The 27739-nt window shown below is 40.0% G+C and overlaps 1 protein-coding gene across 9 annotated transcripts in view; it reads left to right on the forward strand.

The window, feature by feature from the left end:
• LOC134563423 (alpha-synuclein-like) overlaps positions 1-25584 on the forward strand; it is an 87024-nt gene extending 61440 nt beyond the window's left edge. For 7 of the 9 annotated variants that reach the window (XM_063421335.1, XM_063421337.1, XM_063421334.1 and 4 more), the window contains 2 exons: positions 23916-24005; positions 24969-25584. In XM_063421335.1, coding sequence (XP_063277405.1) covers positions 23916-24005; positions 24969-25001 — 123 coding nt within the window. In that variant the 3' untranslated portion in view covers positions 25002-25584. Of the gene's footprint in view, positions 1-13977; positions 15460-23915; positions 24006-24968 lie in introns of those variants that run through there. The other 2 variants (XR_010083370.1, XM_063421339.1) reach the window with 2 other exon arrangements.
• Positions 25585-27739: the final 2155 nt, after the last annotated feature.

Consider the following 27739-nt stretch of genomic DNA (forward strand, 5'->3'; position numbering starts at 1 on the left):
CATAGAATTATTTTCTATATTTAAGTACATCATTGTTTTAAGAAAGGAAAAAAGTATAAAACTGTAAATTTGTGGATGTAAATTTCTTCTAAAATAATATTATTTTGCAATTGATAGAAGAAGCAGCTACTTTTCCTCTTTGTATGGTGTTGCTAGGAAATGGCTGTGTAGGAACCCTAATTATTCCCACTTTGCAGACAAGACACTTAGCTTGACTTTTCCAATCAGGAAAAGTTACTGCAAAGAGATAAGACCATACTTTTTTGCCTGTGGCAGGGACTCATTCTTGTTTTTTCTCGCAGTACTTCTGTAGCTATTTGCTGGTGATTTGTTGACTCTGCTTACATGGTTATGCTTAAAAACCACTTCCTCTGCTCCTCCTCACTGTCTACCACATATCCTCTCCCTCCTAGGACCAAGACTGTGATTTCCCCATGGTTCAGCACAGGGTAATTGAAGGATTGGGGATGTGGAGAAAGATGCTGCCACTGGCCTTTTCTTCAGCTACTGTATGCTTCCTGAAATTGTGATACTTCCCAATATCACTACTGTTTCCTACCTGCCTTCACCTGCACTAACATTCAAGTTAAGAATTCTGGTAATGCTAGAGCAGTTCATATGATGCAGACACCTTGTGTTAAGGCTAGCAGCATCATATTTTGCTTTTTATTATCATTTCAAAGCATCCAAGACTGTTAAGCTTATGGCACGGATGACAGCTCGATCCAAAACTAAGTTTTTGGCAGTTATGGCACTGACTCTGGATCTGAGCCAAGTATGTTAGCTCTAAATGGTTTTGATCAGGTAAAATATAAACTTTAAAAAGTGACAATTTAAGAGATGTTTGTTTTCTTGTTGGAAAGCTTGGAAAGTTGCAGTTTGGAAGCTGACTAATTAGTTCAAAGACGCCTTCTAGACATGTATTGGTGACTACTGTTGATGGCAGTTGTTGAATGCTGCCCAGGTGGTCATTTGATTTGATTTGCAGTAGATTAAAAAGATGGACTCCTGCATGTGTGAATGTCTGTCTGCTTCCCCCTAACAGCTCTACTGGCAGTATCTGCCAGAGATCAACCAAGCAGATCATCTCATGATTGCTCCTCTGTCTTCTCATCTTCTCATTCTTAAAACTAATATCTAAAAACTGAGCATAATTTAAATGATTGATTTAGATGATCTGCACTGACAGATACACAATTAAAAATTTGGCCTGGTTTTCTGGAAGGACTAACTGAAGAGGATATTCTTTGAGAAATAGGTTTCTAAAATGTGTCTTGTTTTGAATATTCAACTACCCTCTGATAATTCATCCAAAAGAATTGCCTACAAGCAACTTAGAATTTCTTGTCTCTACTGGCAGTTACTTGCAGTGGATAAACTGTAATGATATACATGTCCAGTGCTTAAGCAGTTCTGCTTTACTGTGCAGTTAAATTATATTGCTAAATATAATATATCCTATAAGATTTCAAATTTACTGTTTCCACAATATTTTACGCATTTTGCCTGTGCTTTCTTAATCTAGTGTAATATAATAAGGAATAAGGGTTTGGTGCTGTAAGTTTTGTTTGATATATCAAATAAATGTTTTAATTTTAGTGCTGCTGTTCTACCAATTTCTGTGTTTCTTACTGTGAAGAAACGTGTCTTGGTCCACATGGCTCTCAGGAAACCTCTGTGCACAAAACTGTGTATTAGAAATGACAACAAAAAAGTTGTGACTTGTAAAATAGACTGAGGCTTGCTGCTTGTGCAGCAGGAAAGCACAAAACTCATTAAGTATTTAATGAGCTCTGTGGTTTTAAATGTGGGGGAGAAATGCCTTTGCTTTATTGAGGCTGAAAGGAGAGAGGGAGGTGACTTTGTAAGAAACATTCCAATGTTCTGAAATCCTGGTTTTCCCCCCTCTCTTGGTGGAGACAGGGGGGAAGCTGTAGCAGTAAGAAAATTACTAACTTTGCTGTTTCATATTGGAAAATATAGATAGGAAAAGACATGAAATTTTGAAAAATGTGTTGCACAAATCACAGTGCCAGAAAGACCAGGTCTTGATTATTTGAAGGACCAAGTGTGTGCTTAGGTTCATTCTTCTGTGTAGGTATATGAACTCAAGTGTGTATGTGCAAAAAGTCCTGTGAGGGCTTTGGATGCCAGGGAGGGTGCTGTGGTTAAATTAAGCTCAGGTGGTGGCTGTTGTCAGTTTCATCTTCCTCGTGGAAGCCCCAGTGCTTGGGCTGAGTGAGGGTTGTAGGGATCAGGGCAGCATCATCTTCCTTCAAGTCTCCTTGTGCCAGCTACCTTGGCTTGTGCATATTTCTTCCTTAACACACATGGCACTAAAATAGCTCCTAACCTGAGGGCAAGTACTCTGTTTTCTGGCTGTGATAGATGCTGTTGGTGGTACAGGTCTCGCATGAGTCAGACATGAGTCACAGAGCCTCCTGCAGAGATGCAGGCTGTAACATGCAAACGCTTTCACATAGTGCAGCCCCTACTTTCCAGTTCAAACAGGAGGAGCAACACGATGAGGTTAAAGACTTTGGATCTTACTAAATGCAAAGGATGAGGCTGAGGTTTTGTTTGGCACCTGTGCTAGGGATGTAATGGGGAGAGAGCGAGCAGGGCATAATTGTTTCCCAGCTGCTGGCTACATACAAAGGGACCCAAATCATTTGGGTCCTAGCTCAGCTGTGCTGAGTCATTGAAAAACACCTGTGAGCAGCATTTCCCGGGCTTCTCTGCTCCACCTACCAGCCAAGGTGTGCTGGTGCCTCTCCAGTGCCTACTGCACTTGTCATGAGCTGCACCCTGGTCTCAGCAGGCAGTGGGTAATGACATATTTAGTGTTTCAGAATAGCAAAAGCTTTCTTCACTTTATATAAAAATAAAAGCTGTGTGAAGCAGCTGAGTAAGATGTAATCCTGATAATGTAAAGTTGGCAAGAGAGGCAAAGGCTGCACTTGTTCTCCAGGATGTTCCCATGAGGAGATAATGAAACTGTAATCAATATGGGGCTTGGTGTTTGAGTATTGCCTGGCTTCCAAAAGCACAGAGTTTATTTGACTTCTTTGTCATGAGCTATGCCTCTGTAAAAATGTGGTTTGCAACAGGATTTTTTGGATATTCTGTGTTCATAGTTAAAAGCAGATTTTTGAGAGATTCAGTATGCTACCCTGCGTCTTAAGTGTGGCTATCCCTTTGGTACCTCTGTGGAAGCTGAGATACTCTGAAAGGTAGCTCCTGGACTACACTTAATAGCATAACAAATTTTAGCAGTTAAATGCTATCTAAATAGTTCTAACTTTTCTGCTTTTCTGAGCTGCTGACTTGCACCAGTTTTCTCAGGCATCAAGTGTATTGGATTTTTTTTTCGTTTATTTTAAATAAACTGCTATTGTATAATATTGATTATGAGAGCATAAGAAAAACACCCAATATCATGAGGAGGGTGAGTAATGTTGGCAACACTGTTGATGCTGATAGACATTAGAAGATAAAAGAGAGCAGATGGTGTTTCATGTTTTTTTGAGTGCTTTGCTTATCTTTGCATTTCTAATGCAGTCCTTTGAAGAACATTACCTGAATTTAAACCTTTTCCTTCTCTTACCAAAAAGAAAAAGTGAGAATAATCATAATATTTTCAAAGCAAGAGATGCTTTTATGGTCACATCTGGTACCTAGAGTGCTTCTGCACGTGAGCAGACATTTGTGCTTGGAAGGCACTGCTTTGTATCAGCAGTGAGCATTTTATGTCTGACTTTTCTCTCCAAGGCTTCCCAAAGAAAACAGAAATCACAAGGCAACATGGCATGCCCTGGACTTCAAACCCATGGCAGTCCTCTGGGATGATTTTGCTTTGTAGCAGTGCAAAGCACATCACACTTCCAAGTGAGTGTCAAGAAGCAGTCTGGGAAATAGAGAGGTTATCCAGGGAAGGGACTAGGAGCTGGTTTCTGCTGTGCAATTTGTAACGAACAAGCATCAGAGGGCCTTTTTTTTGCTTATGCACTTTACAAACTTCAAAATAGGCTCTTTCTTGGGAGTCGTGTGGCATTGGGAGACAACAAGTAGATACACAGTCTAATAGTTGATGGGAAAGGACAGAAATGTTGTCAGAGAAGTGCTGGTGTTTCTATACTACTTCCCAATGTGGCAAATGCAGAGTTAAATCTGTCACTGACTGTACAAAAAGCTTGAACAGATTCTGTGTGTGTCATGGGAGGATGTGATAGATGTCTGAAGAAAGATTATATTTAGAAGGTAGGCAGATATTGGTAGAGCTCTCTGAGGAACTTCATCCCAAATGTCAACAAAGCTTTTATAGTAAAAAAAAAAAAAAAAAAAAAAAAAAAAAAAAAAAAAAAAAAAAAGAGAGAAAGTTTTTCAGAATATGCTATACTGGTGGAAGAACTACATTGCAAGAATTGGTGTGGGTATAGACATATCAATAAAGATGAACTGGTTTCATGCTCCCAGTATGTACCACAAGTACAGCAAAACTTTCCAGTGGAGACTTAGTCTGGAATTTCTGCAGAGTAAGTTCACTCAGCATTTTGGCAGGTGTGTATTTGGTGCAGTAGCTCAGGCTGTGCCTGCAGTAGAGTTGAGTTATGGGTTCAGCTTCGGGGGGCAGGAGCCAGAGCCCCAAGCAAGAGGCCATGAAGTGCTGACCCTTTGTAGAACAGAGGGCTCTGGCACCTGTGGCCCAGCCAGGGGACCAGACACTCAGGGACACAGCAGGAGGTGATTCCAGACCTTCCTGCCCTTAGACTGTGAGGGTATAAAAGCCCAAGGGCTCCTTTGTTCTGAGTCCCTCCTCAGAGGCACCAGCTTGAGCTGTAATTTTGTTATTATACCATGATTGAGGTACTTAAAAATTTGAGACATCTGCGACCATGCTGTGTGGGAATCCTGGGGTCCAGCCAGTGAGGAAAACTGTTCTGTGTGGGTGTGGGGGGTGTAGATATGAAGGGGGCCTCAGTCCCAGCTCAGGTGGTGTAAGAGTGTTGGACAGGGAAGTGTCCTTCACAAGCTCAGCAGCTGAAATTAGTTACTTTTAGTTCCCATGTAGAAAAACAACTTTTAACTGCTCTTGATTAAATATGGGCTTTTGGACAGTGTCAGATTGCCCTGACTAAAGCAATGTATTATGGAAGGAAATAAAAAGTTGCTTTATTTGAACAGGAAAGCTCCTTCAGTATTTTCATAAATACTCTTACTGTGCTGGGACACTTTAACAGCTACTGGATGGTTTACTAAGACTTCAAGTCTTTGAGTCAAGTAAAATGTAGAGTCGATGTGATGAAGCCACAGCATCAGTGTTGCCCAAGCTGGAGTGCTGAGTGGTGTTACAGACTTGGTCAGTTTTAGCAGTTTTTAGCTACTGGGTTAGCATTCTGGAATTGCACTGACAGCCATCCAGCAATGAGCAGGGATTGGAGCAAGGCAGGTAGTCCTTTGGGGATGTAAAGGAGAGAAGCTTAACTTCAGAAGACTTCAGAAGTCTGGCCCCTTGAGCCAGGACAGTTTCCTGTGTAACGGGAGACCTTTCCTTATGCAGGTCAGTGCTGACTGGGCTTGGACTGCTCTTACCCAAGGTGAAAATCAGCGAGATGAGGATGGTGAGGTCCTTACTGAAGGGCCATTCACCAGAGGAGTTGGGATTTTGAGGAGCAGCAACATGTGGCTGCTGGGTTTGCAGTTAGTAATCCTGAAGTGCAAAACCAAAAAGAAAAAAGAATCTAAAGCAGAAGGGGAAACAAAATGTATTTCAGGAAGGAAAGCAATGCTGCCTGTGACATGAGCTCAGCTGATCTATGAGTGTTGTCAGCTGTGGGCTGCCCCTTGCTGCCATGAGCTCAGGTCTGTCTTACAGCAAAATGTATTGCTCATATGTAGCATGTCTAAAAGTAGATTTTTTTCTGTGCCAGAAAGGTATTTATTTTAGGCAGGCAAAGGAAGGAATGAATGCTTCCTTTAGGGTAGCGGCAGACACTTGTCCCGTGGAAGGAAATTGAGTAGTGTTTTCAAGATACAAATGCTGGGGAGTTATCCACATAGTCTGCTACATTCAGTCTTAGTGGTGTTACAGGGTTTTGTAGTTTCAATGTGGCAGTCCCAGTCAGGGAAAAAGCTGTCCCCTTCCTTTGTGGAGAGAGCTGTATATGAAGATGTGTGCTTTTGGCTTGAACAAAGCCCATCTCATGAACTGAAGTTAACCAGCTATCTGGGAATTGGTGCTCCAATAATACAAATAGTCTTGGTAGATAAGCAGTCTATTGGGATAGATAAGTGCTCAATCATGGGGTCTAAAGTCAGTGCAACTGCTCTGATATACACCTGCCAAATGCATGGTTCTAGATGGATACTCCATATGTGGTATCTAGTGTGTATTTTAAGAAAGTGATGTGTCAAGGAGTGGTACAACCTTGGTGTATTGCTTACATATCTGTCAAGTTTCTGATCCATATCTACTGTGTCTATGCTCTAACCTCTCTATCAAATGGTTCACCCATTGAATGGTGTGGCAAGTTAGAAGGGAGAGTTGTTCTTTTAGTCTCCTCTCTCACACACTGTCTGCATAATTGACAGGTGCTTTGACATTTTATAAGAGAAGAAATTGATGGGCTAACTGGTGAGTGGACATAAATTTACATCAGTTATAGGCTGTTCGTTTTTGCTAACAGTGCACTTTGCTCTGGTGTTTATTTGTGCAAAACCCATTTTAAGGTAGAGTAGGAAGCCATATTACTTTGTAGTTAGTGTTAAAAAAGGTCATCTGTAAAATGGAGAAAAATGAACTTATTACAGAAATAATTAAGAAACAGTAATTGAAATCCAAAGAGATGTAAAGAAGGAGCTGTGAATGTAATCTAATAATGGCTGGAATACAAGAGAAAGTGCCCATGGACCATGAAAAGTCCATGTTTCCTCATCACAACCTGCAGCTCTTCTCAATGGCTTTCTCATTCTCATAACACTTTTTCAGAATATTTAGAGAGAATTTTTTTCTCTTTCTCTGGAGGAAAAAATCAATTTGCAGTACAGTGCATTTGTTTTTTGCTCTAGGTTTTTCATACCGATGAACAAGCTAGTCAATGTTTTTTCTACAGAAGAGGTGGACTGGGCTGTGGTACAGGGCTAGTTCTCTGTCTGAGCCTATCACTGGGAATGCACTAGCAGTGACCTGCTGGCTACCAATGCAATTTAAGGATCACATTTTGAAAGCAGTTACTTTGGCTCATAAAAAATATCTAGGAATTACTCAACACTAGGTTAGAAAAAGCAGATTCTTACCGTAAGATGTTTTCTGTGAAGTTACAATGTCCTTGCTGAAGGGTGGGGCCTGACCCACAAACTCCTTCTCCATATTTGTAATGCTGAAGCCTAAATTAGTGGGTTACTCTGAGCAAACTGCAGAAGCCAGCACACTTAAGGTGATTAATGAGGAGTCTGAGCTGGTGCTTTGCGATGAAGATGAGTCATTAATATAACAGGCATGCTAACGAGCACAGGAGAGCGTTTGTGTGGGAGGCTGCAGGAGCCATCTCTCCTCAGGCTGCTGGCAGAGTTGAGCCAGAGCAACAGGGCTGGTTACAGCTCAGTGCTCCCTGGTTAGGGAGACATCTCCTCATGGAGTGTGATGAATATTACGATGAAAACAATCACACGTGCTTCAGTGGGATTAACAGGTTCAAGTGCAGTAGGGGTATTGGTGCCCTCAGGACCAAAGCCCTGCACCTCTGAACAGGGTAGTGGCAGTGCTGCCTTCTGCAAGTTGAGCATGTCCCCAGCCAATATTTGCAAGGCAATCAGCTCTGAAGGAGGACAGAGTAATTAAAATTTATTTTTTAAGCCCCCAAGATGTACGTGTGCTCTGTGCATGCAGATTACATAGTTTGTGGAGTTCACAGCCCTATCTTCTGTCTATTTATATTACTTCTGTCTTCTTTTTTCATTAGTTTAGTAGGCAGATCAATTTTTAATTGAAGGGGGTTTTTTTCTCCTCTGAGGAAAATGGTGGGCAAATGGTGATACATTGTATTCACATAAAGGAAGCAGTATTAGATTTGAAACCACTTACACCTTCACAGAAGGAAAAAAAAATCTTTTCTTCCTGACTGCTAAATATTTAACAGGCCACTGAATGATCAAAGGTCCCTTAGGATTTTAAAATGACAAGATAGGAACGAGTTTAAATTCCCCAACATTTGCATTTGTAACAGCAAGAATGTGAGAAGCAATGTCAAATGCTTGAAGTCCTCCCACTTGCACAGTGATCACTGAGTCATTTTACTGATAGAAGCCAATTCAGACTACTTTATGCCTTCTATAAATGTTGAACCAAACTCAGCTGGGAAATGGGAGCATCACCCACACAACACAAAGCACTAGAGCATTTTTCCTCTGCACAGGATAATAAGCAGCAGTAAAAAAAAAAGTGCTTAAGGGATTCTGTTCCTGCAGTGAAGAGTCATTGGGAGAATGTTGTCTCCTGAGTTTGCTTTGACTTAAATCTTGGTTTCCAAGGGGTTGTTGGAACTGGTGTTACGAACACATTTTGTTTGGATACTGTCTCTTTAGATCTGAATCCTAATGCTCCTATTGCAGTGAGGGTACAGTAAAAGAGCTCACTTGTCATTGATTTAATCTGGGAGATTACAGATGGATACATGTGGATGCATGGCTGGAAAAGCAGGGACATGTGCACAATCCTGCTTTTAGCCTAAAGGATGAGTAGAAGCTGAAACGTCCTTGAACTGTTCTTTAGATGGGATAAGGATGAAGTAAAGTTTGGAGCAATAGCCATAACAGGATGCTAGACAGGATGCGTTGACCATAAGTTGGGGAAGGCTTACAGCATCCAGCCGTGTGGACAGAGCTTCTAAGCCAGTTACGTATACTGCAAGGTCGCGTGAACACTATGGTTTAAACAATGATGTTCAGAGTTAGGTGCATGATATGCTTAGCACAGTATAAATGTGAGCCAAATAGCTGAATAAATGAGCAAGATCTTTAACTCATATTGAGTGCTGTCTTGACTCTGGCTGATCTCCGGCAACAGATACATGCTGAGTCTGTCTCACTGGATGAAAGTGGTTTGCATCAAATTTCCAAGACGTCCTACCTTACCATATTAAGTAGTTTGATTTTTGGCACTTGAAACACTTTGATTTCTGAAGGTCATTCTTGATTCGCTACAGTGTTCTGCTAGTATTAAACCTGTGTAAAAGCTTTGACTTCTGTGGAACAAACTGCTTGCTGAAGTGCATGCTTGAAAATCTTTTGCTGAATCAAATGAATGTATTTAATAAATTTACAATTAATTTAAATGTTTAAAAATAATTCAAGTTGAAGTAGATCAGCTTTTAAGCTTTCAGTAGTAATGCTATTTTAAGCTTCTCTTATCAGATTGCTTACATATTTGTCATGGTTTAAGTCCAGCTGGCAAATAAGTGCCATGCAGCCACACAATATGGTTTACATTTGTTGTTGTTGCAAAGAATGCGTTGAACTTCTTTTCTGTAATAATCTATTCAGAAAAATGCTTCTGAATATTTGAGGCACTGGTTCTTCTGTAAACAGCTTTTTGAGGGTGCTAGATGGTCCAGGCAGAAGTGACTTTAGGTAAATGTAGCCTACTAAGCATCCACACTTTGCATATTTGTTTGAAATGTTACAGGTATGGGAAAGAGGTCAATAACATTAGAGCAGTGAACTGTTGCTTTTTCCAGTGCTACAGCCTTTCTTGGATAATTCCAGGCAGATGAGCAACTAAACCAGAGAACAAGGACCAATTGGTTCGTTGTTTGCTTGTATCAGAAATGTTACACAGGTGTAAGAGAAATCACTCCTTTTTGCACTGCTATGTTTCCTCATTGAATCTGCTTGTTGAACAATGCTTGTTATGGAACAGTGAACACATCATTTGGCTTTATGCTAAACAACTACAAAAATTATCATACTTTAATGAGAGCCATTGCAATACCTCTATTGAGGGGATGCACATGTACCTATCCGATAACTGAAACAAAATTATTTGGAGGCCGTTATTATAAGATGATAGAGCATAATGCTGAATTTTATTTAGTTTGTTCATGTCAAAGTACGTTTACTCTTATCCTTGTATTCCATAGAAGTATTTTCTAGTATGCTTCATTTCTAAAATGGCATTTGCCTGTAAACTAACCAGCTGAGTGCCTAACTGATACTGCTTGAGCGTTTAGAAACACTTGGGCATCCAGCTGTGGCAGTCTTTCAAGTCAGTTGTGTTCAGATCTGCATGAGTGATTCTCAAGATCTGACTCTGGTTCTTATCCAAATGTTCATCAGGCAGCATGTGTACAGAAACATCTTTATGGCTGGTAGTAGATAGGTTTTTGTGTTATTTTCAAACTACAGGGAGTCATATAAGTACACATCTTTGGAGGATGACTCCATGCTTCAGTAAGTCTGTTTCATCCTCAGTTCTGAAAATACAGAAGAGCAGCATTTAGGTTCTCACTATGATGGAGGAAATGCTGTATTGCTTCAGGCAGTGTGTTGTTGTTCAGGAACTGCAAATGTTGCTTGTAGGAGAAAGAACTGTATCAACTGTAATTAATTTGATACATGTGTTCTCTCACTCCTGTGTTTTAACTGAGCATTCTTGTCTCTCACAGAATAAGCTTTGTTGGTAATCAATCTCACTGACGTGACATACATGAAATTATTCTTCCTCAGCTTCATCTGAGCTTCCATAAATCACATGTAGCTGACTGTTATGCCATGCATTTGAAGAGAAGTGGTTTGCTTTTTCCTGTTTATCCCCAAAGAAGTTGGTGTAATGAGTGCAATTACTAAGCAGTATTTCACTCAAAACTTTGTGGCAGAATTGTGGCTTTACCTGCTATTCTGGATGTTGTGAACAGAAGAAATTCTTTTACCTCTCTGGGCCTGACATTGGTCTGAATTTAGGCTTCAGGCTCTGTCAGTGTCTGTGTGAAAGGCAAGTGAGCAACTTTCTCATGTTAGCCTGAGAAATCTAAAGGAGGAATTCAAACAAACTTTGGGAAGTGAGAAACCATCTGCAGGTGGTGTTTTTCCAGCATGTTTACTGGAAAGAAATGTTTACAAAAGGGTGTAGGCGCCGAATAACCAATCACGTTCTTTGTACCAAACTACTCTATAAAAGTAGAATTTAGAAGAATAAAGTTTGCTCTCATTTTTACCATCATGGAGAGTCATGTTGTTACTTCTGTGCTGTCTGAAATCCATAACAACATACCTCAACTACTTTTTTTTTGTGCGCTACCTCTGTGATGTGTATACATCATTTTTTTCTCTGGTATGCTTAAATATAAATGCAGTGAGGGCTGGAGTATGAGTAGAATCCCCTCTCTCAAATCCCATTTTGTTCCTAGTGGCCATGGGACTGACTGCTTCCTGTGAACTTCAGCAGTTTATGGTGATAACTTCACTGTGACTTAAATGCATTCCAGGGGCAGCCCCTGCTTACCTGGTGAAGTTTGGGGAGCTGCTGTGATTAATAATAAGAAAGGACCAGAGGGACAGTGTCATTTTAACAATTCTAATAACTAACATTCAATGCTTTGATCCTTTAAAAGCAGCTCTGCATTTTAATGTCAAATGGTTTAACAGAGTTTATTAATAGAAGGCTCCTTCTGGTAAAAACAGTGCAGCTACAGTTCTCTTTTGAAGCTTCATCTATGGCTGAGATCATCATCAGTTCACACTGGTTCAGGTAGTTTTTGGACTTTTGGCACCACTGGGGCTTGCCCTCCTTTTCCTTCTCTGCAACATGGTGAGCAGCATCTCTGCCCCACTTCACTCTGTTCTAAACACCAAGTGGCCACATCCCAACTCTAGCAAGAGGTAACTTGTCTGCAGCTCTCATTAATGAGCACCACAGGTACAGGGTAGTGGATGCTCCACAGGTTTTTCCTCACTGTGTTGTATGGACAGAAACAGCTGGGTTAGCCCAGAGAAGACTGAAATGAGTCAGGGTAATGTTTTTTCCAGTATCAAACCTTTGTTTAAGGCACTTTAAGGCTTTTAAGTGGCTTTTCCCACTTGTTGGGAATGATTTGGGGAAAGCTGAACCTGCTTAAAACAGAGGTGCAACTTGGGTGACTCCTCAAAGGCCATCCAAACTTACACTCTTTCTGACTTCTTATTTGTGAAGTAGTAGTGAAGGTTTTTCTGGTGTCCATCCCTTTTGGGATAGAAGCAGGTGTCTGAAAAGGGGGTCATAAACCCAGGCTGCTCTTAGACATACAGGTGTAAGTATGGAAATCGCTTAGTGAGCGGGAGGGCTACACCAGGCTTGTACTGACAAAGATAGAGCAGAATTTGGCCTGGGAAACTGTTGCTTTGAAATCCACTCTCATGCAGTGTAGAGGATAGCAGACTTCAGTCTGCTGCTTTCTTGCATCTAAGCCAAAAGTGAAAAGCTAAGATAACAATAGCAGTGCTGGGGGAGGAGGGAAAGACAACACAAATACTCCGTTATTGTATATTTAGGTACTAGTCTTTTAAGAGTCTCCTTGTGGACTACACCTTACTAAGTAAACTTTATTAAGAAATTCTTTGCACTTAGTTAAAAGGAGTTATTTCTTCTATGGGAGAAGAATAAGCTGAAGAGATGTTCGTGATGTTTGTGTTTTGTGCCACTGAACTGTGAAGTAACCTTTCCCAATTCAAGTGAAAGCTCTGAATAGTTGTGTACTTGCTTCTAGATGAAGAGTGACACTTCAGGAGTATATATTTTAAAATGCAGGCTGTCTCTCTAGTCTTCTGTAGTGTTTGTTCTGCTGCTGAATAGATCACAATTGCAGGAAACACTCCTGAAACCTTTTATAGTTCAAATAATTGTTGCAAGTGCTGGTTTACACTGTAGAAGAAATATCTTTTAAAATTCCCCAGCTAGGTAAAGTGCTGCAATAGGTTGGAATTGAAGGAATGCTTTAGAGAGATATTCACTGATAATAACTGAAGGGTGACCATTCATAACATGTCCTGTCAATCAATTCCAGCCTTTGAAGGTGACATCCTGCCACTAGATCACCTGTGAGCCCACAGCTCAGTGTGCTGGAGAGTACAAGCAAATGAGTCAGTGCTGATTGCATTAGCTTGTCTGCTCATACTCCAGGGAAAAGCGAAAGGAAGCAAAACCTGTCCTCTCTACTACATGAAGAGAGAATCTTCCCCTTTCTTTAAGAACTTCCTTGGGAGTGAGTGGAGTTACTTCAGTGCTTTGTGACTCCAGTCACAGGACATAGGGTACAAAGCTGGAACGTGTGCTCTCTCTGGGGCCATGTGAGTGGAAACTCGTACTGTTCATAATGCCAAAGGGTGGCTGGGCCTGCAGTTCTGTGTAGAGAACTTGTTCTAAGAGTAGGAGAAATAGCTATGGTTTAGAGGTTGCTGTTTTAGATAATACAGCATTGAATCAACTGTTTGTGTAACTGGAGAATTCTTTAAGAGGAAATTAATTTTTCTCCTTTAATTTTTTCTTAGAGACTAAGAAGGCTCATGGAGTCTATACAACAACTTCTGGAGTTTATCTGTACTAAAAATGTACTTAACATTGAAATGTGATTATGATATTCAAACTGTTTTAAATAAAGTATGGTAAATTAACATTGCAATTCTGGCTGAGACCACGCTATTTAAAAACATCTTTACTGACTTAGTAGAGCCAAGTCTGACCAATATTGCTCATTTCTATGCTGACCTCCAAGCTGACATGTACCATTCTTCTAGTTAATGTGATCTGTCAAGGTCATGTGTTATGTTCTAGTTTATTTAATGAAGATAATGTTCAGATATCATCCTTGGAGATCATTCTTGGTAATGGGTTCACACAGAATGGAGAATCCTCCATTACAGAAAGGGACAGATGGGTTTAGCTAATCCCATGGAGCTCCTGACAGACATAGCATCTGACAGATTCCTTCATTTTCTTCTCTGTTCTAGGATGTGATCATTCCTGCTGTTCTTCTTTGGGATCTCTCAACATCCCCAGATGAGTGCATTGTGTAGACTGAATTCTGTACTCAGGAGAAGGCCCCCCAGGGATAGGCCTTTTTAATACATGAGAGAATGGCTTCCTTTTTTTTTTTTTTGCACTAAGGTGACATTTTTGGCTTATGTTACTCTTTGGTTTTGTACTTCTTTTCTGTGCACTGTTTGCCCATCATCTTGGATTTGGTGAGTACCTAGGTGACACTCACACATTTTCCTATGGAGGTGCATGTTATTTATTTCAGTCACTTACTCAGTTTTGTCAAGGTGTCTGAGTTATGTAGTAAAAACAGTAGAAATAAGCTCAGGCTGTTTATTGTTCCTTCTTACTGCATAAGGTCGAGCAAACAGTTCAGTGCAGTCCTTGACCCTTCTTCCAAATCCTTATTGGAATTAGTGGTATTATTTGAGTGAAGATTTCTGTGGAACTGCAGTCTGAAATTTCACTTTTGAGAGTGTAAATCACGAAGTTGATAGTGGATGTTTGTTGCATATAGTAACAGATACTGTTTGAGCAGATCTATTATTCTAAAATATTGTTATTGCCTTGTCCAGGAGAATGGAAAGAGAGGCAGATCTGGGCCACATCTCTGATGTAACGTCTAGTTAGCATCACTCCTACTGTATTGCAATTAGAAATAACTTCAGTCTTTCCAAATTATGTGCTCTGGATTTTTCTTTCTCGACCTCTGGAATCTTCAATGTCACCATGGATTTGGGAAGCAGAAAAGGATGAAGCTGAAAGGGCTGTGTGTCCTGGATGCGTTCACATGCATTGCTGATGTCACACTGACTCAGCTGCTAGGCAGCCTCTTACTTTAAGTCACCTGGAATTGATGCACATGTCCATTGCTGTAAAACTCATATAAACTTCTGGACTGGCCTGTGCAATGAGCAGGTTCTCCACGTAATCCTCATTTATCAGCAAATAGAGACATTCCAGCAGCTCTAATTAGGAACTTTACCAGCCTGATTAATGCAAACATGAATCTGAGTTTCAGCAAATTTGATTTCTCACAGAAATGTTCCTGTTGTACTCTGAAGGCATCTCATCTGTACAAGTAATACTGGGGAATTTTAAAGGAAGGAAAGAAAAAAATATACACAATCTATGTTGTACTGAAATTTGTTTTTCAAGGCATTTACAGCAGTTTGTAAATTGTTGTAAACAGAAATTTTTTCCGGCTATTTGTAGACACCAAGATGGGACCTGTGGTTACAGGTCCATCACAGACTTCATTCCTCTGTAAGCCTCAGTTGTTTTCCTTTTCACTTTTGTCATTGCCAACTGAAAGGCATAAGAATGCAAATCAGAATTCAGCCTGTAGAACTTGCAGGCACTATTTTAGCCTTTTGTTGGAATTGTGCTAATGCAGATATTTATTTGTTTAATTAAATGTCTCTTCTTCATTTCAGCTCTCCATTTGAGGAGAAGGAGGGAGACAATCTCATTTCATTATTGGTACTTTAAATGAGTTGTGCACTGGAACAGCTAGTTTCTTTCTCACGTAATGCTTTCTCATCATTTTCTTCACTTATGTGTTCAGCTTAGGGATAATTAAAACAGTTTATTTCTAGCTAGTGCAAAGATATCTCTCTGTATCTCTATAATTTACCGCTGAGTCTTGGAGGCACTGGCTGTTGCAATGAGTGAGCAGGAGCTTTAAAGCATCCCAAGTTGACCTGGCAACTCAGTTATAACTGTATAACTCAGTCAGTTCCATAAATAAAATATCTCAGGACTAGGAAAGTAAATGAATCGAGGCCATTTTAGCATATCTTTGTTTTGCCTCTTGTTGCATTCTTTGTTCAAGAGTTTCTCTCCCATCCAGATAAGTTGGGTTTTAAGGTCAAAATATCTGTAAGAAATGAGTTACCAAATGTGGAAGACAGTTATTTTTTCACTTCAGTACAGTACTGAGGTAGGGTATATTTTGGAGAAGAAAGAGTGCAAATTATTTTCTTTTCAAAGGAGAATTTTAAGCCCATAAGCACAGCAAATTGTTATTCATCATGTAGCAGGAGGCAAATTTGCACAGGGACAATAACAGCTACACTGGGGGTACAAAAAAGGTATCCCCAAATTTTACTTTAAGCTCCACCATATAATGACTGACAGCTCCTGACAAAAGCTCTCACAAGATGGGTAATACCAAAATGAAATGGGCTTAGTTAAGCTGTAGGGACATGGAGTTACCAGTTGTAAGGGCTTGATAAACAATTTTATCCCTAAATAAATAAAGACAGATTGCTAGTGCAATTATCCAGACTGTAACAACACCAAATCCAATAATTCACTAATACTGGGCTAGAATTAACATCTGGGCCTGAAAAGATGTACATGCCCATGGCTGTCAGGCAGGCATTACTCTATCAGTATGTGATAATTTTTCAAGGTAATCATGCTTTTAGACATGTGTTTTCTTATTTTGAGCTCCCAAAGGTACCAGCTGGTGTGTACGTAGAACAAATTGGACTATGTTAAAATTGCTTTGCATGGAACATTTTGTTGAGGTCTCAAAGGACTTAACAGAAGATTACCTTGTAAACCAGCTTTTTCCCTATTCTTCTTCACTGCTTTTTCCATAATGCCTCTTGTCTTGGTTCATAGCTTTTTTGATTCAGAGTTTTGATTAATTTACACAGATTTAATTTAATCAAATTTAATTGGTTCACAGCTTTACATTATAAAACACTAAATAACAGACTGGCAAGTGATGTAGAGTGACCAGTACTCATTGAGTTTTAATAATGATCTGTTTTATTGAAATTAACTGACTTCTCAGGTTACATTAATCTTTTAGGTGTTTAAGGCAAGCCTCACCTTATTTATTGTGGGCAGTAGGGCTTTCAACTAGAGAAAAGGTCCTCCCACAATATCTGCGTGGGAAATTCCATAGAGGTCCCAAGAACAGACAGAAAACCAGCAACTATGAAACAACATGAGTGTGAGTTTTGGGAGGGGGAGTTTATCAATGAGTATAAACACCTGGTAGGGGTGGAGGTAGAGGAGATTGAACCAGACTCTTCAGTGGTGCCCAGTGAAATTGCAGGAAGCAGTGGGCACTAAATGAAATGCAGGAAACTCCACTTAAATGCAGAAAAAAGAGTTTTTCACTGTGTGTTTAATTGAACACTGGGTGAGGTTATGCAGTGAGGTTGTGGAGTTTCTGTCTGTGGGAATGGTTAAAACCCGATCAGGAGTGGCCCTGAGCAACCCGCTCAAGGTGGGCAATTTCTGGATGTTACTTGGGACCTCTGTGGTTTGTGGCTTTCCAGGGTTATTGCCTCTTGCTAGTATAAATGTTTTAAGAGCAGAGTTTCGTAGCCTGGTTTATTTATCTCAGGATGTGGAATCACTCCAAAAGGAATTAGTCTCCAGTGATCATGAGAATTATGCACGACTGAGACTCCATCAGTGTTCATAATGGAGAGAAAAAAATGTATTACTAACCAGGGAGATAGTAAATTATAGTGTTTAGATCAGCCACTAAATTACAATTATAATGCTTCCTTTTGAAGTTGCTCTTGTCTCTGACTTGGGATAAATTACCTTTTTTCTGATGGCAATAACTTGGCATTACAACACCAACACGTCACCAAGAGGACAGAATGCACACTCCCAAAGGTGACCCTTTCACTACGTGGTGCTGACATAGGAGCAGTACCAGGAGTGGAACACTTGATCTGTTTTTCATTAACAGTCCACCAAGGGGATCTTAAACAGTCTCTTCCCTTCCACCAAGAGTGTTATGAGGTGGGAAAGAGTAAAGGAAAAGAATGGGGTGCAATTTTCACCAAAAACACTGAAATAAGAAAAACCTATTTGGTGACATTTACGTGGTAAAAGGAGTAGTCCTGAAGTGTTGTCAAATATTCTGTATTTTAACAGGGCCAGGTCTTCAGGACAAGTTTTTAATTAGTTTGATTACTATTTTATTGCAAAAATGGGTCATTTCACACTGTTATGCACAGAGCTAAGCAGGACCCATTCCCATAGTAAAAAGAGAAATGAACATTTTGGAGCCATCGCAGCAGTTTTGCTTCATGCTCTTGTATACCAGTTATATTCATACCTGTTCTTTGAGTCAGAACTGGTGCCCAGGGTCATGCAAAAGTGTCACTTCACAATGATGGGACACCACATCTCCTCTTTGTTTATAAAAGGACACAAGTTGCTTGAGAGAAAACAAAATGAGAGAACCTCATGGAAAAGAGGGTATACACTGTGTAACCCTGTCAACTTCTGGAGTAATGTATTCCTGGGAAAAGTGTGGGTGGTCTTGCCAGGTGGTCTGGTAGCACGTGGGCTTTGTGCAGGTCTGATAGGCACATGCCTTTACCAAGGCAAGCAGAAGTGCCGATAGCCCAAAGTGACACTCCTGTTAATGCTGAGTCAACTCTGCTTGGGATATTGCAAAAGCATTTTTCCCGTAACATGGGGTCTGAGGGCACAAGACTCTCTGGAGTCAAAATACAAGACTTACCCAGAGTGACCATGCTTCAAACTGATATATAGGTGGTAATTCATTTTTCCAAAGGGAATCCTTAGGGGACAAGCAGAAGTCTTCACTTTACCATTCTTCTAACACCTTGTTCATTAAGTGAGTTGTAATTTTCCCTTTTGAAAGTGTTTTCCCAGCAAGAGTTCATGCTCCCCAGTTAAAAACTGACTTCATCTCTGAGAAGCTTTAGTTGAGCTTTTCAGATGTTCTAATGATGCCTTGACAGGCTGAAACAGAGGCTAGACAGAGTGAAAGGAACAAAGTGAGTATTTATTCAACACTATGCCCTGGTGTCTCCAGAGCCACAGAAGTGGCCTAGCCCAGATGTTTCCAAGATGGAGACAAAAGGGGCTTGTCCCGAGATCTTACCCCTTTTACAAGATTCCATTCATTTGCATATAACAACCCACTGTCCAATCAACAACCCCAAATCACAGAACACCATCCTCCCTGCTTGCCCTTCTCTTCCACGTTGTTTATGCTGGGGCCTGGAGTTTGGAGACAGTGTCCTTGAATTCCCCACCAGGACAAGACTGCCCTACCCCCATCACCCCCACCCCGTGAAGAGATCCCAGCACCACTCAATGCTATCAAACAAAACAGAAAACCCAGCCCTAAGGCATCACTAATTGTCATGGGTTAGCACTGGCTAGATGTTAATGTACTTATGAATATATGGTTTTTTTCTAACAACTATTGTGGGATGTGATCAGGAACAGAGCAGAGAAGGCTTAAATCTTGAAAACAAAAAAACCTCAAAACTTTATTACATTACATAAGAACAGAGACAGAAATAAAAACTTCTCAGAACATTTTTTCTCTTCTTAGTTTCTACTTTCCACACATCACTCTCTATAGACTAAACTTTTGGGTTTTAAATCAAACAATCACTACTCAAAAAAACCCTAATCTTTAATTCAGCAAGGGAGAGAGGAGTTTCTCTCGCACTACAGACTGTTCTTCAGAAAAACACGGGTCTACCCTTTATGTGTTTCTATGTCACCCGTGGCACCGCCTGGAGAAGTTTGCTAGGGTGACACTCTCTTTTTTCTATGTCTAGCGCTCTCACTGCTGTCTATAGGCTGAAGCTGCATACAGGGCTCTTTTAAGGATGCTTGCATGCTGAGCTCTCCCTATTTTTCTCCTTGGGGCCGAGGGTTTCTTTTCTGAGGGCAGAGAGCACTACCATACCCTCTCCCTTTCTTCTTTGTTCAGTCCACTGCAGCAAGTTGAGCTGGCTACATCTACTCTAAAATGCAGTTTATGTTCAAAAGAGACTTAAGTTCAGTCTATGGCTAACATTATGCAAGAAAAGTCTAGCTCAGAAAGCTACTCTTCTTATTCTTTGCCCATCGGGTTCCTCCCAATTGTGCTTTATCATCTCGGTCTCAGGCCGCTTCCCTCTCTCCTCTGAAACCACTAGTCATGAGAATCAATGTCTAAGAAAAGTTTCTTTCTGCCAAGCAAGGGTTAAGAGTCTCTAGCTTTCGGCAGGGCTGCAGGCTCAGGCACTCCCAGGCTCAGCAACTCCCACATGGCTGGGCACCTTCTCCCGGAGGGGGGGGGGTGGTGAGCACACACGGAAGGCACTTCCACAGTTTTCCACTCCTCTATCCTGGATGGGGCAGCTCAGTTCCAGAGTCTTGTCCATTCTCTTCTCCCCCCCCCCCCCCCCCCCCCGGGGCCCCAGCTTACTTCAGTTCTACCGTGTGGTTGTCCTGAGCTCAGCCACGTGGCTTCCCCCTCCCCCACTCAGCTCAGATCTGAGCAGGGGAGAGGAGATGTTTCTGCTGCTGAAACTGGAACCCAAAAGAGGCTGAACCCCCCTGGAGTCCTGCTTTTAACTCTTTGTGTCCTCAGAGGCATGTCCAAACTTCCGAGTGACTAATCCAGGTGCCAGCAGAAAAGCTGATCAGTGATTGGCCTGCCCATGTCTCCCTGGAAAAATTCACTTCCCCCCGTAACCACGACACTAATATAAAAATATCTTTCCCTCTGGAAATGTCCTTCAGTGTGGTTGAGAGAGGTTGCAGCTTCTAGAGAAAAATATGTCTTTCATACTAAGACAAGAATTGGTCTTTTGGGTGGTTTTCCTCTTCCATAACTGAATTAGGATATGGAATTTCTGATCATGACAATGTAAAATTGCATTTCTTTGTTTTAAAGAAGGTAAATTATGGTTTAAAGTGTACCTTAGATGGCTCTGTGTTACTGGGAGTGGTGGTTTACCTTTGTGATGCCCTTACTTTGGGGGGGACTGTACATCAGAAGCAGAGCATGCCATCATTTAAAATGAGGTGAGCACCTTTGCTATGCATTTTTATGTAACAGATGACCTTGAGTAATGTCATCTTCATCTAAACTGCAGTGACATCAACATGAGAGAGGTAGTGTTTGTGTTGCTGTTTGCAGCTGGGCAAAGGTGATAAACCTTCCCAAGGAAAGGAGTTCCCTTGGAGGTTTGTTGTGGCTTATGATTTACTTTCTTTGAAAAAAATAGTGGTGTTGTGGTTAATGTATTTTTCTAGTGCTGCTGATTGTTTTATTTGAAGCTGATTGTTTTATTTGAAGCTGTAGAGAAATCTCTGTCCTGAACTTGCTGAAGGGACTTAGAAAGATGATAAATTCAGTCTTTTAGGCCTTGTGTCTCCGTAATCCTGATGGACAGTCCAGATCCATTGCAGAGGTTCCTAACAAAAAAAAAAAAAAAAAAAAAAAAAAAGGCAAAAAAAAAAAGCATATAAACTTTGAAGCTCTTATTTGAAATTCATCTGGGAAGTGTTTTTGCTTGTCGTTGATAATGGTCCTGGCAGTTTCATTTGCCATCTGTTTTCCTACTACAGGTAACATTAAGCTGCATGCATGCTTTCTTGTGCACCCTCAAGCCTGATTTTGGGCACAGTTTTACTTGATGAACTGATTGTTAGCTGAAGCTGTTCCTTAATGATTGGGGGAAGCAGAAATTAAATTATATTTTGGATTAAGCAGGAGAGCATGCAACAGGAGCTTTAGGTCCTTAGAGCTGGTCTGTTAGATCAACGGGACGGTAATAGCTGTAAAATTTGCATTGCGCATTCTGTTTGGCTATTTCAGTCAAATCTCGTAGGGATTGATGCTACTTTTCATACAAGTAAACAGGTATAAATACTATTAAAAATTTGTTTAGAAGCTAAGGTAACTAAATACTGAAATAAAGTAACCTGAGAAGCTCAAGTGTTTTAATAAGATGAGGCAGAAATGTAATTTGGCCTAGTTTTTCTCATAATTTCAAGCCTGCAAAATTACCTTTCATGTTGAACATTCCAAATTTTTGGCAATTCTGGAAGACACAGGTGCCTATTGTGTAACTTAATAAACGTACTTGCAACCTTATTCATCGGTGTCCTTTGGCTTTTTGGAATTTGTCCACGTTGTCTATGCCACAGAGCAGCTCAGGGTGTTGACTCAGAGCAGGTGCATGCATGGAGGGAACTTGGCAGAACAGATTCCACACCAGCTGTGCTGCTTACCTCCAAAGGAAAAAGCATATCTACCCCCACTGAGAAGTAATAGGACCAGATATCTCTTCATACTGGAGCTTTTAAAGTCTGAAATAAGAGCTGAAGAGAAGAATCTATATTATAGATGTAAATTCTGCACATCATAAATTTCGATGATGATGATGAAAAATATGTGTACCTACATGTGTATCAGAAAGGTGACTGATCCAAAGAAGAACAGGATTGGTATCTGGTAGATGAAGTCACAGTTTGTGCTTGGGGTGATGCAGAAAGTGAGGAACAGAGGGTTATGACTAAAGTCACCTGGTTAAACCACAGAGGAAACCAATATGTGGCACATGGAGAAGCACAATAAGAACTGTGTGAAGGAAAAGAGGGTTTAGTGCCACCTCTTTTGCATTTTATATTTTATTTTGTGTTAAGCTTTCAGAGGTGAATTTCAAGTTTAGCTTCTCTTATCTTCATTTTGTCTGAATCCTAAATTTAATTTAGCACCACTATCTTATAATTTGTAGATTTTGAAGAATTATCTCATTAGTCTCGTTTATGATTTGCTTAATTTTGTATTTCTGTCTACTTTAGCAGCCTGCAGGTGGGATTTTTAAAATGCATGTCTTCCTGAGTGTCTGTAATTGGTTTTTAGTGCATTTCTGTCTAGATCAACACCCGTAATATATAAATCAGCACGGTCACAGCAGATCCATTGAGACGCTCTACCTGTTTTCATATTGGTTTTCTTACAGTTCAGGATGATCTCCAGCAGCCTCTGCTCTGGCTGAACTCATGTTTCTTCTCTGTGAACTTTGGAGTAACTACTACAAAAAAGATTGGCCCAATTGAAATGTTGTAGGTTTTTTCCTTTGTGTTTGTTTCATATGGTACAGAGTATCGGTAGTTCTAGGAGAATAATAATCTTCCTTTAATAATCTTATTCAACATGTTTGCCTCACACCATTGCCATCTTGTTAATTACAAGAGTCTCTTACTAAAATTGCTGTATAAAATAGAAGTGCTCCTATAATAAAGAAAAAAATGCAAGAAGCTGCGTAAAAGGTACCATATCAAATATCATATACCAGTAGTGCTTAGAGTAACATGCTGGTTGACATGTTACTCCGTGCACTACTGGTGCATAAAGTAAGAAAGCATGTAAAGGTATGACCCATTAAAGGAAAAAAAGCATTTTCCAATACAGTTAGGTTCTAAAACGGAAGAAAAAAATCAGCATGTTTCCCCCTTTTTGCAATGTGTTGTGAAAAGACTAAAACTTTAAAATAAACAATGGTTTATGAGAGGATGAATGTGTCTATAGCATTAAAAAATAAATAATTGAATTACTGTTTAATTTGTGCTTCTTGGTATTGGCCTGTTTTTACAGGCACTTTTGCATACCTGTCACTGTGTTCCCCAAAGCAGTTAAAATGTGAATTAATGTGATAACTTAATGTGATAATGTGATACTTGAACCATTTCTGTGGGACTTTGTTTCCCAGATCGGTTTCTTAATGCACAGAAAACCCTTATTTTGGTTTGCTTTGTGACTGGACCAAAGCATTTCTGTGGGATTAAAATATTTTCCAAAGATATTCAGCAAGTTGATGGTAGGACTGTTCTTTTATTCAGATTGACTTCTTGGCCTGCCCATGGCAAGAGAAAAATGAGGTCTCAGTTATTCAAAAAGATGATAGTTGTTATTCCCATGAATGCCCCTGTGAAACATGGAGATCTCTGCAACTGTAATGTCCCCTCACTCTCCATGACCCCTGGCAACATCCCACAACCAAAGGACGGGCCAAGAAGTTAGCACTCATGGGGGGAAACTCACACTTTGGTGGAAATGAGGCAAGCAGTCACTGTCACTTTTATTTCACTTTTTTAAATGTAGAATGAAGAAGGTTTCCTGCAGGAGGGAATGGTGAATAATACAGGTCTTCCTGTGGATCCTGAGAATGAGGCTTATGAAATGCCTCCAGAGGTAAATCTGTTGTGTTTGCTGTGAATGTACATAAGAGAAGGGCACAGGAGGAGGCTGCATGCTCGAGTTACACGAGCCTGGCCCAAGCTGATGCTGGGAGCTGCAAGGGCACAGCAGAAACATGGTCTCTTTGGCCAAGATCCACCAGAGGTATAGTACTGGGAATCAGAAAATAATTTGCTTTTTTGATAGTAAGGAAGTTAAATGGGAAAATATTTTGAGTGTTTCAAAGCATGTGCCTGGGTTTTGAGGAATCCTTTTTTGTATGTTTAATAGGGAATGCAGGACAAACTGCATCTTCATAGACTGTGCTAATAGCTTGGCCACTCACCGATGCACCATGCTTTGTGATGCATGATCTTAATTTAATGCAATTATGGGAGTAAATTATTTTGTTGGTTTTTATGAATGAGTTATCTAAAATATTACTTTAATGTCTGGCATGATGCACTAGTAGTTGGACTAGAGGTTTTATGGTAGTGCAGATGATAAGACTGAAAATGAGAGATATAAAAATTTAGGCCATGATCCAATAAAAAACTTGAGTGCAACATCTTGAATATCACTGAAATTATGGATGCTGCTCATGTGGCCATAGTTAAACATTCCCTTAAATGATTTATTGACTCATATGAGGATCTGCAGCACCTGATGTGCTGTTCAGCCCAGAGGTAGTCCTCCTTCCTCTCCAAGTGAATTGTCATTAATGGCCTCAGGGGTTCCTGGCAGCATCAGCTGAATGATGTGTTAATCACTGTAAAATTCTAATTCTCCTCTAAGTACCATGACTTGTAAGGTACAGTATCTGGAAAATGTGACAAAATCCAAATACATTTCATATCCTGGTCACATGAGAATCCGTAATATTTGGGCATTGAATCCACCAGGAGTAGAATAAATAGAGAAAATAGGATGTCTTTATCTAGAATTCCAGTAGTGTTGATTTCTGCTCTCCTTCAATAGGAAAAGTATCAAGACTATGAACCTGAAGCATGAGAGTCCGTTCCTTCCTGTCACCTGAAATCTACTAAAGGCGTCCCATCCTGTACAAGTGCTGAGTTCCAATGTGCCCAGTTGTTAAATTTTTTTACAGTTTTTACGGTGTATTTTGAAGTCTTCCATCAGCAATGATTGGAGTATCTGTGACTGCATCCACCCTGTTTCAGCATTTCCCTCCTGCTGAAATTAAAGCCGGTTGGCAAGGGTCATTGTTGTGCTGTGGATATTGTGGCTTCAAGTTTAAAAGTTAAAAAAGATAATATTAAGTAAAAACACCCAAGTGTCTACTGCTTATTTCTAATTCTGTTCATGTTTTATTGATAGGCTGTCAGCAATTTGATATTGTTTATAATACAGTTTTTATTTGTTTCCTATGACTATTCTTTCTGTGCAGAGATGACTAATTGTGAGTTTTATATAACTGTGTATGTATTATACATATAAAAAAGTAATTGAGCATGAAATATGCACCTATAAATATTAGCTGTTGAAATTTTATTGTTTTGTGATGTTTTATTAACTTGTGTCTGTAAATAAGTGTTCAACTGAAGCAAATAAAACATAACCCATTAAAAATGAATTTCTTAATTAGTGATGATTTCTAACAATACCTTTCCCTTTCAAAAGCCCTTGTTGAAGCATTCAAGCTGTGTTGCTTCTTTTGAAGGAACTGGAGGAGCAAAATCAGAAAATGTAAGCCCAGTCTGTACAAAAAACATGGTGAAGAATGAGAAAATCAGAGCTGCTCCTGCAGCTGGGTGCAGCTTTGCTGACAGATTCGTTTGTAGGGCTAATAAACTTGCTGTTGTAAGGACAACCTGAAAGTGAATGAAGCCATTAATAATGGGCTGCAGCAGATTATCAGGAAATCATGAGGCCCTTTGAAGAATTACTGTTCCAAGGTTGTTAAAGTGCTGGGATATACAGTGATGGCTTAGTTGCAATGTATTTGTCTTGTATAAAGTCTCGTTTGGCAGAAGTACAGGCTACTGTCTATGTTTAGACATGTGCTGCCTGGATATTTTCCATATTGTATAAAGGTTTAAATGTGAGGCAGTTTTACTTCTATCACATTTTATTATTTGTTGTTTTGGATCAAGTGTACCTCTACTCTGAAGTGGTATTGGGTTTAAGGTTCTCTAGTCTTGAGTAGGAGTTTGAACTTGACTTGCAGCTACTCTTTTCAGTGTTCTGAGTAACAGGTAAATATTGTCTGGTTTTGAAAGTAGGGAAATGTAGGCACAACCACATAATGCATGTTACTGGTATGCTCAAAAAGAGACACAGACCCATGGAGGATGAACTCTCCAACTTGTTCTTGAACTGAGCTCCTTTCTGGCTTTCTGCACCCTTCCTGGTACTATCATGCCCAACATGAAATAGATCTTTCCAACTGTGTGCACATTCCATCTGTGGACAGTGGGAGCTGATGATGTAGTACTGTGAGCCAAAGTCACATGAACATGCTGGTTTCATGATGCTTAGTGCTCCAATTTCCCTACTCCCATATTTCTCAGGACTTTGATTTATTTCAGAAGAATTCCTATGGAGCTTTTTTTTTTTTTTTCTCCTTCAAAGCAATGAAAAATCCCCATGATCATTTCAAACAACTTTCAGGTGTTTTCATCATTAGTTTAATTGCTTAATGGAATCCAAAGTCCTGTGCTTTTTTTCAGAAATCTTCCATGGTAATCTGTAGCAACCCACCAACAGTTTGCAGTCTCCTTCACAGGTGATGTGTCAAAAGAATTTCTTGACCTGGACATCTTTACTGTGAAAAATGAATGACTCAGTGACAAATCTATTGATTGCATTCCTGGAAAATTATATCTGGACAGGGTACAATGTAAGATACTGCTTTTATATATATCTTTATGTTGTTTGGGGATCTTTCTGTTCTAGGAGAAGGATTTGGGAAGAAAAGCCCAGTGGTATGGTGTGGTTTTTTTCTTCTTCCCCTCAGTATGGCAGGAGGGAATCATCCACCAAAAGCAACAACTGAGATAAGTCTTGTGCCTGGTACTTCAGAAAATAGCACTGGAAACAGCAGTTTAAATAGAATATGTATTTCTGTTGCTCATCTTTAATTCCACAGCCCACAGGTCTTGATTTCTCTATTGTTTCTTTATTAGGGAATCAATTTAAACTGATTGTTTACATATTGCAAATAAGTCATGCTCTTCGCAAATAAGCTGTGGGGGAGTGTTATATCATAAAGAACAGTAATAAGAATAAGTTTGTTCCTGAGACTGGTCTGTTGTCTGAACATGTAAGAGTTAATTAATTTCTTTCATTGGTAATATCAGCAAATCATTCCGAGTTTTTAGGTCATTTAAAATGTACCAAAGGTGATCAGTTTGGTTCTTGTGTGCCTTGTGCAAGCATGCCCTTAGATGGCCCCAAAAGTCCATGGGACCCTGGTTACTATGGCAGCATAGTGTGATGCCCTGCTCTGGTAACAAGCTGCATTTTAATTAGATTCCTTTAAGGGCTGCCTGACCATCCTTTCCAGGTAAACTAAATGCCATTGTATCTAATATTTTGCAGTGAGATGTATACTGGCATGCAGGTTGCAAATGTCAGAACTGTGTTGAGTGCTAAAGCTGAACTAAACAGATACTGTTGAATTCAGATTTTTTGAAGTGTCTACTCTCTGTATTAAAAATACTTCTGCTGGTGTGCTGATTTTTTTTTAAACAATGTCTGCCAGAGGAATATAACTCGGAGCTCTTTTT

The sequence above is a fragment of the Prinia subflava genome, chromosome W, assembly GCF_021018805.1.
Source record: "Prinia subflava isolate CZ2003 ecotype Zambia chromosome W, Cam_Psub_1.2, whole genome shotgun sequence".
NCBI lineage: Eukaryota > Metazoa > Chordata > Aves > Passeriformes > Cisticolidae > Prinia > Prinia subflava.